The following is a 16,050-nucleotide window of genomic DNA, read 5'->3' on the forward strand; positions in this document are numbered from 1 at the left end:
TGCAAATCATCTTTCATTTTTCATTCTGTTGACCTGGATATTGTGATTTCTTTTCAGAAACGGGGGAGGGGGGGAAACGAACATCTGTGTCTTTCAATCTGCTGCACATCTGCGCGTTTTGTAGCGGGTCTTCAAAGTTCAGTGAGCAACCCACGGACGCCATTCATCTTCTTGTTAAAATGTCTAGTGCTGTATCCAATGCTCATGCCCTTGAGGGGTTTCCGCCTTTTTTTTTTTTTCCCATTATTGTATATAAAGAACATTGTGACTTTTAATATTAACATTTTTGCTTTCAACAGCAATTAGCAATCTCTTGGTTTGCTGTTTGGTAAAGCATCGGTTAATGAGGTCATCTAGTTTAAAATCCCAGCTACTTGAAAATAACAGGGAGGAGGTCAAATCTAACATTTCATGTTATATTCTCTGCTCTCTTTTCAGTTCTCTAAAGAAAAGATATCTTTGTTATCCACAATAAGTCATTACGACCCGTTACTGGCCCTCTGTGTTCAACTACCACCTTAACATACAGTTAGGTTCTCTCTTGCGGAAGTACTGAAATAGGATAGTTCATTTATAAACAAACAAACAAACAAAAAAAAAGAACAATTTTGAGCATCTGAGGATGAAGAACTGGTTTCGTGTTGGTTGTGTCGATTTCTTCCTCTGACAGTTCTGAGACCGCGTCTAGCGAGGGGTTGTCTCTATGGTGGAAGGGGTCCCCGGGGTGGTCGACCGCGGGGTGGCTGCTGGTGGTGTGTCCATCGGGCTCCCAGCTCCGCTGCTAGGTGTGACAGAGGAGCTGACGGCGGGCGTGTCTCCCTGCTGCTGGGCCTGCAGGGTCTGTCCACAGATGTGGTGGTGCTTCTCCCAGTCTTTGTGCTGGCAAAAGGAGCCACAGTATCGGGCTGTGTTACAACCGCTGCAGGTTTCGCTTGCTTTACGGCCGCAATTCCAGCAACTCTAAAGGAGGTGGCAGATGGGAGAGTCCCAGTTAGTACACTGTCAAGGCAAAAGGCTAGCAAGCATATGAAACTTCCCTGTTCCCTTATCCTCAAGAACTGTACAGTCTGAATGAAAAACCCAGATGTATGTATAAGAGTTCTTTTAAACATACGAGTAATGCAATTTATGCGACTAATGTCCAAACGTTTATTTGCCAACAACTGTTGGGGCATTGAACACTCAGCATTTACCATAGAATCCTTCATTTTCAGATATGCTTATCTTCTGTTTTGTTGTTGTTGTTGTTATTCCATACTAATTAAGAGTTGGGACACATGACTGAGTATGAAGAACTATATGTTAGTAATGATATAGAGGAACTAGTTGGGGAGGAGGGAATTGGGGAGGGGATAAGGGAATATGGAACTGTATCATAAAATGATAATAATAATAATAAAATGTTTAAAAAAAAAAGAGTTGCTATAGTCAATTCTTGGCCCAAAAGCATACTGATCAGAAACAATTACATGACTCGAAGAGTATGGCATTAAGAAATTACTAGATTCCCTCAGCTGCAGGAAATTGCCCAGGTTGCTTTTTACCTACCAAGTGTCGCAACGCCGAGAGAAAACCAGCCAATATCCGGCAGGCATTCTGGGCCTGGCTCATGTTGAATTTGTCACTATACCAGTATTCAGTTGTCACTATACCAGCACAATTGCTTTTTCTTTCTTTCTTTCAAGATAAGTGGGGATGAGTAGGTTTAGTGTGTGGGGGGTGCTTGGAAGGACTAGGCCTCAGTACCCACTCAAGAGTGTCGGAGCAGGGTTTGGGTCATGTCGGGCTAGGCCAGAGTTCTAAAGAACCGAGCTGGGGGTAGATTCTGTAGGGTAATTGTGGCCTTGACTCTGGGGAATTGCAGCATCTCTCAGTTTACATAAAAGGCTGGGGCAATGACTGACTGAGGCAGGCTAAACCTCAAACTCACCTGACATGCTGACTGGGGCTGGGAAAAGGTTGGATGGGGCCAGGTTGCAAAACCTGCTGGCACATGCAAGGGACAGGACTGAGCACAAACTATGCCAAGCAAAGCTGTTGCCTCCACTGTCATGTGTGGGATTGGAGGCTAGGAGCTGGGTGGAGGGGTACAGGGAGCTGGGAGCTGGCCTGGTGAGGGAACTTGGGTGCTCTCCTACCATACCAGAGCTCCCACTGGAGAGTACAGGAGTTGGGGTTGGGAGCATGCCAGGCCTTAATACCTGTTGACATGCACAAACACCAGGACAGGGTATAAGCTGCCTCTGTGTGGACTGGGCTGGGATGGGCTACAATACCCACCAGCAAGAGCTGAAACTTGAGTGGGTCATGCCAGGCCAGGATGAATCAAAACACCCACCAGCAGCACATACATACACAAGCCAAGCGGCTGGGAATGGGCCTGGTAGGGGAACTCTGGGAAGACCCCTGCTGGACTACAGCTTCCACTGGTACTGGTGAGCGTGAGAGCCAGGACTCAGGGCAGAGAGACTGGGTAACGCTGTAGCACCCAACAGAATACATATGCTTTGGATCTGGAAGCAGGTCATATTGGGCTGGGCTCCAGCACCTGCTGGCACTTGCAGAAGTCAGAATGTATGTGTGGCAGGCCAGGCTAAGCCATGGCACCCAGTGGACTGGGCTGCATTACCCACTGGTGAGTGTGAGGACTGGGGGACGGCCATGTGACTCTGGGCAGGAGCATCTGCCAGCACATGGGTAATCTAGGTCTGTGTGTGTGCTTGGTAGGAGAATTTGGGGAACTCCCCTGCTAGGTACAGCTCCTGCCGGTGAGCATGAGAACCAGGGCTAGGAGCAAGCTAACAAGCTAAACCATGCTGGACTGCAGCATCCATTAAAAATATATGAGCTGGGTCTCAGGGTAGCCCAGTCTGGGTCAGTCCACAGCACACATCAGCACAAATTAGTGCCAGAATGTGGTACAGCCCAGGTTGGGGTAAACCACAAAAGCCTCCAGTTCACATGAGGTATAGAGCTGGGCCAGACTGGACTAGACTGCTGCACCTGTTGAGGAGAGCTTGGGATAAGGGTGGGCCACACTAAGCCAAGCTGTAAAACCTACTGGTGAATGCCAAGGCTGAGACAAGCCATCTCATACTGGGCCACAGCACCTGCTGGCACACACAACACCCAGGACTGAGACACAGCCCAAGAGGGAAACTGTGGGGACTCCTTTGCTGGGATGTTGCTTTCACTGGTGAGAAGAGCTGGGATTGGGGGTGTTGGGGTGGGCAAGTACAGAGGCAGGCTAAGCAGGGCTAGGCTACTGCACCCATTGGTATGCGTGAGAGACAAAATGGGTATGAGACACCTGCAGTGGGTCATAGCACAAGGCCAGGACTGGGTGTGAGTCATGTTTGCCTGGACCACAGTACCCCTGTCAGGTGAATTGTGGGCACTTCTCTGTTAGGATGTACCTACTACTCATGAGCATGAGAACCACGCTGGGAGTGGACCTGGCTGGACAAGGCAGCAGCATCTGTTGGCATATGCGAGGGCTGTGTCTGGGGGCTGGTCAGGCTGAGCTAAGCTGCAGTATCCATAGACGTGTATGAGAGCCAGATGGGATGAGGATTGGGCCAGTCTTGACTACAGCAGAGACTGCCATGTGCAAAACCTCTGAGGCTGCAGCGAGTCTGCGATGGGAGGAGTTATTGGGGATCACCCCAACTAGGTTGTAGCACTCATCTGCATGAGGACTGGCTCTGTGGTGGGTTGGCTGCGATGGGCCACAGCAACTGTTGATTCATGCGAGATATGAGACTGAAGCAGAACTGACCAAGCTGTATTCACCAGTACGTATGTTGACTAGTGCACCTGACTTGCACTGGTGCTCACAAAAGTCAAGTCTGAGGTCACCCAAGTTTGTGGTGTGCCCAAGGAAGGGGCACTTCCCGATTAGACCACTAGGCTCAGACCCCAGTCACAAGGGAAAAAGGTCACAGGATATGTAGTACAATAAACTGCAACCTTGGAGTGCATGTATCAATATTGGGCCTCCTCAGATGCTGATGCCTACATAATAGACTACATGTCCAGATGCACACAGGGGACATAACAGCCAGCTCATCTAGACCAGCAGGAGATGTCAACTGCCTCATCAAAGGATGGAAAGCAGAGCAGGTTGGACAGTTCATCTGAGCAAGTTTTGTAGAATGTTCCTGTGTCTGTGAACACATAAAGGTATGCTTCTTCAATCAACAGACCTTGGAAAGATTTTGTCAGCACTAGAGCAATGAGACCAACAACATCTCAGGGCTATAGAAACTCATTATGTAACACCCTTGGAACACTCATCCATAATCAGGTTAAAAGACATACAGTGGAGTAGATAAATGTTTCTATTTTGTGCTCCATCATGGGCCAGACAGCAATAAGACAAGGTCTTTCAAACTCTTCATGACTTTAGTTTTTTGCACGGTAGCCGTTCAGTGTATTTTATAATTGAAGGCTAGTACAGGCTTAAACCAATGTTCTTTCCCTTGACTTCCTGAAGGATGGGGTCTGCAGTTTATTACGTGGCAGAATCCAAAGGAGTGCCTGATACAGAGTAGCTGTTCAATAATTACTTGTGTGATGAAGGGATGAAACTGTGCCTAGTTGGCTTTGAAAAATGAGAAACACGTTAGCCCAGGTGCATATATAGGTCGCTTTCTAATGGATGGAGTGATGCAACTCCTTTGCAACTCTGGGAAGTCATGAAAGAGGAAACTGGGACCAACCTGTGAGCAAAATGAAACCCAGACCCCAGCAAGTCCAGTTTCAGGTAGTTTACAAGATTGAGATAAGTGGTAATGAAGTTGACCGTGTGATTCAGACTTCAAGGTGAGCATGTCCTGACCCCAAAGCACAGACTTCCCAGAGACGGAGGAGCGCGCTTATGGGATGGACCTCAAAGGAAACGAGAACCCCAGAAAACTGACATTTAGCTATTCCTGGTTTCTTGGGAAAAGACTGCCTCTGTTGTGAAATGCTACGTCAAGGCACCCCAGTTTCACACCATCCATCTTTGTATTCCTTATCTTCATTGATATTTTACTATTTTCTTGTGAAACAAAACTTCTGACAATAATCTGAGAACCCCAACTGGTTGAAAGTGTGTGCTTATGCCACAAAATTAAAAAACAGAAACACATTTTCAGAGTCCTGATAAGTAGGGCCAGTCTCCCGCCATTTTTTTTTTCTACATTTGCTTTGTTTCAGCATGCTGGCTACACAGCTCGATGTGGGCTCCCATTGTGAAAATACTCATGTAAATGACAGTCTAGCATTCAGACCCGAAAGTTCTTACGACAGGCAAAATGTGCAAGAGAAGTTTTAAAAGTCATCCATAAGTTCACTAACAGGCACAAGACTTTCAAAGGCGCAAAGTTATACTTTGTGGGGTAAAACATTTAGAAGAGTCCCGTTCTTTACTCTCATGTCTTTACATTCAGAAACTACAGCCCAACAACAACAAGAAAAAAAACAAAACTCAAAATCTCCAAATACGGTCATGGGCAAGCGTCTTAGGGGAGTAAGAGGACATTCAGCAATGTGACAGATCATATGAATGAAATGTACATGAGTCATCAGTCCTAGAGCAAAGCAACTCTGCTGTTCCTAGAGTGAAAACACACTAAAGGAATAGCTCAGAAGAAGTGATTCTTTAACCAGAGGCATCATTACACTGACGGGACACGCTTCTCTTTGAAATGAATGCAACTGTATTGTGTAGATCACTGCTTCACAGAGACCTGAACCCCCGCATGCCTGGCGCACCCCTCCAAGCAGTGAAGTATGACACTCCGAGTGCGGCTCACTTCCCTGAGGTTCAGGCTTTTTGAATACTGCCAGCTGGGTCCTGGAACACACTCAGCAAATAAGCAAGATTCCTAAATTACATCAGAAAATCCCAATTAGAGAACAGAGACCCAAATCCAAAACAATATTTTAAGGAAATTAAACATTTAATCTGAGTCAAGTGGCTTCTTTAGGAAATACCCAAGCGTGAGTCCTATCCGCTTTTGGCAGAGACACATTTTGGCAGACACGAGGGTGGTAACTGCCCAGTACGCAAGGGTTCCTTCAGATTGAAATCAGATGTATGCTGCATTCTCCGTTTAAACTGATTAAACACACAGACTAAACCAGGTAATTACAAATGCATGTGTTGGGGAGTGGTAAGAGGAGACAGAATGGGGACTCCTTTATTTTTTTAAAGTGTTTTCAAAGATGGGAACAATTTTACAAATAAAAAAGTGGAGCTGTGGCCAACACAGAAACAGATGTTTTGGCTCGCGTAGCTGCTGGGAACGGAGCCTTCTTGCCTCGCATTGCCTGGTTCTGATCCAGGATTGAAGAACTTGGGCCAGTTTTACCTCCAGTTCCATTCCTACTCATTTAGCATCCACCACTGGGACAGAAAAAACCTTTGGTTGTAGGAAGGTAAAACAAAGAACAATTTAAGCCATCAGGTAAAAAAACAAACAAAAAAAGTCTACTTATTTTTATTGCTCTTGACACCATGTTGCATGAACGTGTAGGAACTTAGTATTCAAGAAAACACTCCAAAGTGTGCCTTCCTGTTAAAAAAAAATTCTCATTAGAAAGCTACAAAAAAAAAATCGTTTCTATTAACATATTTCTCTTGGATGGCACTCATGACCTTGCTGTTGACTAACTCACACTTGGCAAGGTTCACCCCTGACCAGTGTCATGCAGTTTCTGAACAGCCACAATTTCAGGGTCGGTGGAAGGGGCAGGGATTTTGTGAGAACTCTTATTTGGACCCTTCAAAGCTTTTGCCATGTAAGGTGAATGATGCAAATTGTATTCAACACCCAGGAGTATATCCTTAAGGACACAAATAAAAGCAGCCAATGGCTTCATCTAATTGAACATTTTCTTCAGGCTAATCATTCTTGATAGGTTTTTTTCTTCTTTTTAAAACAAGTGAGCTTCTTCTAAGTAACATTAATGACCCAGATGACCACAAGGCTCTAGGAAAGCTCAAAAATACCCTTTCACAGCAAACTTCCTTGTCAAAGTTCGTAACGCGTTATCATCTTTTCCTTGTGAAAATATTATTTCTCATATTGCATAAAAAAGTACTTTCCTCCTTATCTAAGAAATGAAAACAAGCCAACTGACTAAAGTTAGCAGTGACTCAGATGAAGGCTTCGAGGCTGAAAACAAACCTCCCCTTTGCTAACTACACTGAACACAGGCTGTGAGAATTTTGAAATGCCACAGTGTGTAGCAAAGGCGCTGGGGCACACTGGTCCATTAGATGTTCTACCTGTCCCTAAGGGAAAAAAAGTAGTCTTATCTATCCTACTGGCAAAATATATTCCATTTTAGTTCCTACTGTTGAAAATTCTTCTAACAGGAACCAAAATGTTTTCTCCTAAATTGCCTTAACTTTTCCCAGGTCTTCCACACCTAAAATTTTCCAGAAATCCTTGCACAAAACTTGATTCTCAGTAGATCTAAGAATTATGATGAAAGCTCCGCAGATGTAAAGCACGCCACAGAACACGATATGCTGACTTTAATCCACAGAAAGAACCCAACACCTATTCTTGCACTGCACAGGAGAATTTAAACTCACGTTCACCCACTTTTTCCATTTCAGGGGTCTCAGAACTCCCTCCTCCCAAACAAACAACTTTCGCAATAAACTATTTGCCCAAAGAAACAAAGATATGAAATGACACACACAAGTTCAATTTGCCCAGGTTTTGGGGCTGGCTGTAAGTCAAATATGCTTCTCAAAAATGCCACACTTCCTCAATGTCAGCCCTTTTCCTTGATCCTGTTTCGAGGGGTGGGGCACTTAACTCCTAAAAATGAAAAGAGGCTGAATCAGGAAGTGGAAGACAGCAAAGACAAATATGTCATGTAGAGGAAATGGTACTTGCTGTAGAGACAAGATGACCGGAGTTCCGTTGCCAACTGTATCACTCACTGACTTCAGAACTACAGGGCAATTAGCCTTTTAGGGTAACCACGCCTGTAAGGCGGAAATAGGATCTGGGGAATCCTTCAGGATTGTGTCTTTGTGAAGCACAGTGCCTGATGTTTAGCAGGAATTAGTACCATCTCCTCCATGTTTTGGCACTGATTGTAAGAAAAACTGGAGTAGACAGAATCCTTGCACCAACGCAGCATCCCATAACCTTTTAAATTAGCGAGCTCTTGGCTCTGTTCAAAGCAAATACCCTTACTCACTGGCCCCGACAATCATGAGGAAAGAACAGCCATCTACTTCCCTCATACTTCATGGCAACTGAAGACCTGCTCACCGTTTCTCACATACCTCCTCCCCCCAAAAATCTCTGTTTATTGTGTGTGTGTGTGTGGGGGGGGTGGCATAAAAATACAGTTTTGGGGTCCAATGCCCTGGCGTAGTAGGCTAAGCTTTTGCTTGTACACTGGCAACCCGTATGGGTGCCAATCCAAACCCTGGCTGCTCCACTTTCAGCTCAGTTTCCTGCTAACGCCCTGGGAAAGCCGCAGAGTACTGACCAATTTCTTGGGCACCTGCATCCGCATGGGAGACTTGGAAGCATCTCCTGGTTCCTGGCTTTAGACAATTATTCGGGGAGTGAATCAGCATATATAAGATATCTCTCTCTCTCTCAACTCTGCCTTTCAAATAGAAAAACAGTAAAATGAAATCAATCTTTAAAAATGTTTTCTTTCCTTTGTTTCTATCTTCCTTCCCAGATTCCACTGTCTGAACCATCAGCTGCTAGGACAATGGCTCTCAAGTGCTTTCCTAAAGCTTATCTTCTTGTTTTTTCCAAAGTCCGCATGCCGTAAACCTAGCTGTGGCGCAGTTCCCTTTAGTCATGGGCAACACTGGCCCTTTGATTCTGTGATTTCTTTGCCCTTGATACCACTCACTGCCACACCTCCCAGATTTTTCAAAATCTCATTCTTTTACACTCTCCAGTATTCCCTCACAGCTCTTTCGATTATGATGATTTCCTGTTTTTTTCTTCTTTCTCTTTCCCTTATCCTCTTATGTGGCACACTGCTTATATGTAACATGAATTGTTCTTATATTTTCCCTAGGGCCCAGCGTGGTGGCTTAGTGGGATTTCACACGGCATCTAGCAAGTGCTGGGATCTCATATGGTGCCAGTATGTGTCTTGGCTGCTCCACTTCCCTTTCAGCTCCCTGTTTGTGACCTGGGAAGGCAGTAGGGGACGGCCCAAAGTCTTGGGACCCTGCACCCGTGTGGGAGACCCAGAAGAAGCTCCTGGCTCCTGGTTTCGGATCAGCTCAGCTCTGACCGCTGTGACCACTTTGGGAGTGAACCAGCGGATGGAAGGTTTTTTGCTTCTCCTTCTCTCTGTAAACTCTGCCTTTCCAATAAAAATAAATAAATCTTTAAAATAAATAAATAAAATACTTTCACGCATCCCATCTGCTCCTGTCAGATCATCTTGTGATGTAGGCCTAAGCATTACTGCAGGTCTGCATGGCAGAAAGTCAGAGCTCAATGAGTTAAGCAATTCAAGGCCATTTCCAGTCCAGTGCTCTGCCTACTATGTCACAAACATCTACGGAATTGAACAGGTGGCGTTTTAACTGATAAAACACATCACACATGCACCAAAAAAAAGGGAAGTCTTATTTTAACAGAGCACAGTATCTCATGTCCCAAGAACACCAAATTTATCTGGAATTCAACTGGTCGTTTCGATTGTGAGTCTGCTTGCAGGGCCCATGCTGCGTGGGTCCTATACGGTGACCCTGTTCTCTTCAGGGTCTATCATGGTAGCATTTCTGGAACCCTGTGGGGGTGTATATACTAATACTATAAGGACTTAGTGAAGATCAGTCTCTTAAGGGTGACTTATAGTTCCAGGCACTGGAGATAGAAAATACAAAGCTTTAATCAGTATTTTTGCTTATGTGCTGCAAGACTGCCCAACTTTGATGTGAGCACACAGCTCTGTACCTATTTAAGAATTACAAATAAGGTGAGCTTAAGTGGGAAAAAGATCACTTTGGTGATTGAAATCTTGAAACTAACCACTGGAACATTTATTAGCCGTGTCTAGGCTCACTTGCAATTGTTCGCTTCAATCACTTAAACTAGAATAAGTTTTCGATGTCAAACAACGTGATAAGTTTCTTTTGGAAATAGTCCCAGTTTGAGAATGTTCATTTAAGAAAAAAGTATGTATGGTCACAGAAAATGAATATAAAAAAAAAGGTTTAATAAAGTTAGACTCAATGAATTTCCAATATACGCTTATGCTGCTATATTCACTTTCTTGTTGAAATACATCATGTGCTATAAGCAAGAAGGACAGTAAGCAGCACGCTGTTGTCATGGCTGTACCAAACTCACTGTCACTCTGTCAGTTACTAGTCTGCAGACCCAAGCAATGTTTGAAAGCTAGTTAACACTAACTGAGAGAGATCTGTTTTGGACATTGACATTCTACATTCCACCTTCCACAGGAGGGGAAGGTTTCCTCTTCTTCTAGGAACCTCTTGAAAGGATGCTCTGAGGATCCAACACCTCCTGTTTACTGTAAGACTCTGAACCAGTGCCCTAACCCTTCAAGATTCAGCTCTTTCGCAGTCAGTGAGGAAAACAGCCATGATCATCTTTGTCAGAACAGATAGGAGAAGTTAACGAACCAAATTACAAAGTATTCTGTGTGATGCTGGTACAGGGCTAGCCACTCATGACAGGGCTTTTTATTCCTTTTCTGGCAGAATAACATCCACAGAGCATGCAAAACCTTTGCTGCCCCAGCTTCCTGTGGGACAGGACTGACACAGGTTTAAGGACTGGTCTATATCTGCAAGAACTCTCTCATTTGCTCTGAAAGCTGCTGCAGTTTGGGATCACAGGTCCCTATCAGCAATGCCCACGTGTCATTCTTTCTTGCTAGCAAGTTTCTTTGGGAGCAGTCATGTGTTTTCAACTCTTATGCTTCCTGCTTCCAAAGCTTTTTCATTCTTTTTGTCTGACCTTTCACAAACCCTGGCTTTTCTACACAGAATACATTTTTTTTTCTTTGCTGCAAATACAATCTACTGTACACATGAGAAAACTGAAAAAGAGGAAGGTTAAATTCAGAAACTGCATAAAAAATTACAAGATATCTGTATTTAAAACAAATAATTCAGGGTCCCGGCGGCGTGGCCTAGCGGGTAAAGTCCTCGTCTTGAATGCACCAGGATCCCATATGGGCGCCAGTTCTAATCCCGGTAGCTTTACTTCCCATCCAGCTCCCTGCTTGTGGCCTGGGAAAGCAGTCAAGGACGGCCCAAAGCCTTGGGACCCTGCACCCGTGTGGGATATCCGGAAGAAGTTCCTGGATCCTGGCTTCAGATCAGCATAGCATCGGCTGTTGCACTCACTTGGGGAGTGACTCATCAAACGGAAGATCCTTCTCACTGTCTCTCCTCCTCTCTGTATATCTGACTTTCCAATAAATAAATAAATCTTTTAAAAAAAAAACAATTCAGAAGAAATATCAATATCGAAGCAGGCCTGGGAATGCAAGCCTTCTGTTGGTGAAATATGTGTCCTTCGTTAAAAGCAAAGAATAAGAATTTGCAAACTTATGGTGTCTAGATGTATTTTTCTAGATTTGCTTAACATAGATTACGCCTGATCTAGCTAAGAGGTGGGTAGACGACAACAGGTGGCATCAAGAAACAGATCAAGACAGAAACAAACGTTGATTTAGTCAAATCCGGTAGCCTAGGTGGCCATCAAGGACAGTGGAATTACGAGTACATAGTAATGTATGGCGTCATAGCTCCCAAAACTCCACAGATTAAAACACCCATTTGAGAATGTTATTTTAAACCACCTTGTGTGGTAATCAATAATAACCCTTATGAAGAAATGGAGGTTATTCTTAATCCCTTAGGGGAAAGTATGTGGTTTGCTTCAACTGCAGCGAAGCAAGCGGAGTCTGGAGGGGTTCAACAACCTGTCATCTAGTGAGTCATCCACAAAGCTCTGTGAAGCCATGGAGCAGGGCCCCCAATTCAGGTCTCCAAGGGTCACGTGTTGGATTCTTTCTGCTACACCACCTGTCAACTGTGTCAACAGAAGATGATCTACCAAGCATCTTCACCCAACCATCCTCATCCTCATCCTTCTCCTCACACCCATGGAAAGCCCTTCCTTTACACTTCCTGTCATCTGGCAACACACTGCAATCGGGTTGATCTTTGGCAAGCATTCATCCACCACAGGGCCATTCTGATGCCACAGCCTGGCAAAACTTTTCTGCGCATACATAACATCAGCTCTGACAGCCCAGGGGCCGAGGAAGCAGACGCTTGGGAAACGGGCAGGAGTGGACGAAGGCTGCTGACTAGTTTCTGGTTATCCTTAAACATCAGAAAAAAGAGAACTTTTTTGCCAGAAGTGTCAGCTTTTTTATGCTAAACAGTGCATAATTGTAGTCTGGGAACATAGTGTTTCCAATTTATTTATTTTTTTGATTATTTTGAAACAATTGCTAATAGATACCTAATACATAACTGGGGATGAGACCCAAGCCTAAACACAAAATTCATATGTTTTGTATAAACACCATACACATAGCCCGAGTGTAATCTTATAGAATTTTTAATAAATGTGTTGGGAAGAAAATCCATGCTGTGGAATTTTCTATTTGTTTCTAGATCTGTGCTCAGGCAACGGTCCTTTGGGGAATTTTAGATTTTCAGAGGAGTATGCTGAACCCGTGATTTAGTTATCTGACCCCTTTAGTGAAAGCAAACGACATGAAGCAAGGATTGTAGAACCCTCTAGGCTGGTGCCATTGCTAATAGCGAACAGGACATCAACGCTTTGTTGTTCAAAGAATAAACTAATAAACAGATGAAACATAGAGCTAGACCAATTAAGTAGCAAACTTTCCTGGGACTGATACAAATATGATCCTTTTAAAGAATGCCCATTCATTTCTGAATATCATTTTTAAAAACAATAGCTGTTACATTTAATGGAATGAATACTTTTTTTCAAACAGTTGACTGTGATGCCCAGACTTTTTATTTTTTTTTTTTCTGCATAGTGAGTAATAACACATAAAATAAGTCAGGTGTCTAGTGCAGTGGTTAAAATGCCACTTGAGATACCTATAGCCCATATCAGAGTGCCCAGTTTTCAGTCCTGGCTCCTCTACTTCCAGTTCAGGAGACATGGGCACGAACTGCATGTTAACATCTACCGTGGGTGGCAGTGCCTGGGTCCTTGCCAGCCATGGGGGGTACCTGGCTGGAGTGCTTGGCTTGGCTCAGGCCCACCTCCTATGGGTGTCTGGCAAATGAGCCAGCAGAGCACAGAGTGATCTTCCTCCTTTTGCCTTTCAAATAAAATGAAAATAAAACAAGAATTCATAGATGTCTTTTTTTTTTTTAAAGAATTCATAGATGTCTAAAGCACAATGTTACACACAGCCCTTGAGGTCATACAGTTAATGTTCGAGAAAACTCCTGAACAAATACATTTTTTAAAAGAAGGTCAGGAGTTTGATCTTGGCAGATCAGCTGTGTCACATGATCCTGAGCTAACCAATTCCCCACCCCAAGAACAAAGATGGTCGGGCTGGATTAAGGAGCTCTTCCGTAGCCCCAAGGAAGCCAAGCTGCTTGGGGTGGGCCAGGAGCAGTCCAGGGAACTTTCTAGACTTGAAGGGAGTTGCACGCATCACTGCTTAGGTAGCCTTTACCAGGCAGTTTCTATTAAAAGGAACATATTGACAGATAACGTATCCCTTTAAAAAGTATATACTACCTTTGGAGGTGCAGAAAAATAATAGACTGGTTTCAGAACTGAGTCCAATTCATCAGGAAGGAAATTCAAGGCAACAATTAGCCCAAAGTGTGGCTCAAATGAACCCCTGGATAGGCATCTGGATTGTTTCTGAACACAGCTATCCCCCAGCAGCTAAGAACATTCACACAGAGTTGGTTAAATAGATTTAAGTTCATAGTTAAAATGCTTTTACAATGATGTGCACAGACTTCTGTACTAGTGCACAAGTGTGAGCGTTTCTCAACGGCCATCTTTGTTCCATCTTTCACTCTCCTTGGGACAATATTCGGTGTTAATTCTGGAGTAAAGAGGTTTCACCTATTCATGGATAACTCGTGCCTTAATTCTTACAACTCACCTTTCCGCTTAAAGGGAATAAACCATTATTTGCATCTAAAAATGATGCAAATGAGCCTCATGAAAAGATCCCAATTTCATTGACCAAGAAAACAGTATGAGTTGCCAGCACGCTATGAGTTCCTGTTTCGATTCTGTGACTCCTAGCAGTGTACTGTAGCAGAGCGAGTTTCCTCACCCATGGCGTACATGATGGAATGGTGATGTGTCAAGACTTCCAGCTACTGTATGAGACACTTTCCCTCATCTTTAGTGTAAGGCCAAACTTTCCAAGGCTCAGTGGCTTTTATAAAATGTACAGATGCTATGGAATTGTACCATAAATTTTAAAATTCAAAATAAAAACTAATAATGATTAAAAAAAAATAGTTGTCTCTCTGCATTCCAAACCCTTTCCCATGGGGTAGCCTGCTTAAAAATTCTTGACAGGGATGCCCACAACTGTTCTCGGAGGCCCTGAGTTCAAGTCCAAGCTCCTCTCCCATTTTAAATTCCTGCTCATCTACAGCTAGAGGCAGCAGATAACGAATCAGGTCATTAAGACATTTTAGACTCAAGTCACTGATGCACATACAGATACAAGAGGCACACCGTATGTGACTTCCTCCAAAAAGACTCACAATTGCTTTTTAGATATTTGTCTTTAGAATTCAGTGACCCAAAATACTCTAGCACAGCTGCCTCCAAATACTCCTGGGCAACTGCTCATGGTGTAAGAACAACTACGCTCCGCCATACTACTAACTTACACAAGTTCTCTTCAAAAGAGGCTTATACAATTTTTAAAAAACTTGAAAAACATAAAAGTTCCTATATATATATATTAGCTGCGTGAAGTCAACATAATTCAATTCATGTCTAGTGTAATTTGACAATGGCAAAGCCAGCACTTAAAGGGTAGATAAACTTCCCTTTGTCCGTCTTTTCCTGGGAAACTTTCAAATGTTGAAAATCAATTCCTTTTGTCCCCTTCTTCTTCATCTGTTACACATTAAATGGGAACTCTGGGCATCCCATGATTCCCGCAGAGTCTTTCATCTACAGAACAGCCTGGGATAAATTAAATACTTACTCTCCCTCACAAATTACAGATACGTATTATAGTAGGCTATTGATTCATCAGCTGATGCCTTGGCCCGTTCAGCTTGGTGAGACTAGCTAATTGTAGCCTTTTATCTCAAGTTCTTTTTGAGTTGAAGATGATGATGCTGTCTTAATTTCTGTGCAGCATCACTAAGCTGTTCTGATCCTATAGGAAGTTCAACAACTTTACACAGAAAGGAATTAAAAGAAAGGCTCACCTTGATGCAGAAGGTCTTGAAATACAGACATGTAAGAGATGTTTGAAAATTCGGATGGAAATGCATGTCAAGAAAAAACTACACATGAACTTGAAATTTTATGCATTACCTGATTTTCTGTTAGTATTTTTCTTCAATTTTTCCCAGGTACTTTCACATTTTAGAGAGTATTCTATTAGATAGAGTGTTTTACATTCTTCCCAGGTCATCGACTCACTCAGGCTACCCATGTGCGTACGTGTGCGTATGTGTGAGGCAAATTACACCCGAATAATATGAGACATATCACGTCTGACATCACTTTTCTGCTATGACGTGACCATTCTTGGGGTGTGACGCATACATAGTTGATGTAGCAAACGCTCCTTGAGCATTGCGTTTTAGGATCAACAGAGAAGTAAATAATATTGATCCTAGACATGGAATTTTATTTTTTTCAGAGACTGAAGCTAATGCAACATGTCCCTATTAAATCTGTTGTATTAGGACAAAGCCACGCAGAGGCCAACACTCTCACACACCACAAAGTTTTACATCTCAAAATAATGCTGGGAAGTTACACAGATTTTCTCCCAATGCGATATTAAATAAAAATT

At 43.5% G+C, this 16,050-nt stretch overlaps 1 protein-coding gene across 1 annotated transcript in view; it reads right to left on the reverse strand.

Annotated features, from left to right (window-relative positions):
* Positions 1 to 240: 240 nt before the first annotated feature.
* RUNX1T1 (RUNX1 partner transcriptional co-repressor 1) overlaps positions 241 to 16,050 on the reverse strand; it is a 134,456-nt gene continuing 118,646 nt past the window's right edge. The window contains 1 exon segment of the mRNA XM_040993306.1: positions 241 to 960. Coding sequence (XP_040849240.1) covers positions 685 to 960 — 276 coding nt within the window. The 3' untranslated portion in view covers positions 241 to 684.

The sequence above is a fragment of the Ochotona curzoniae genome, unplaced genomic scaffold, assembly GCF_017591425.1.
Source record: "Ochotona curzoniae isolate NIBS_2020 unplaced genomic scaffold, NIBS_Ocur_1.0 contig_1071, whole genome shotgun sequence".
Taxonomy (NCBI): domain Eukaryota; kingdom Metazoa; phylum Chordata; class Mammalia; order Lagomorpha; family Ochotonidae; genus Ochotona; species Ochotona curzoniae.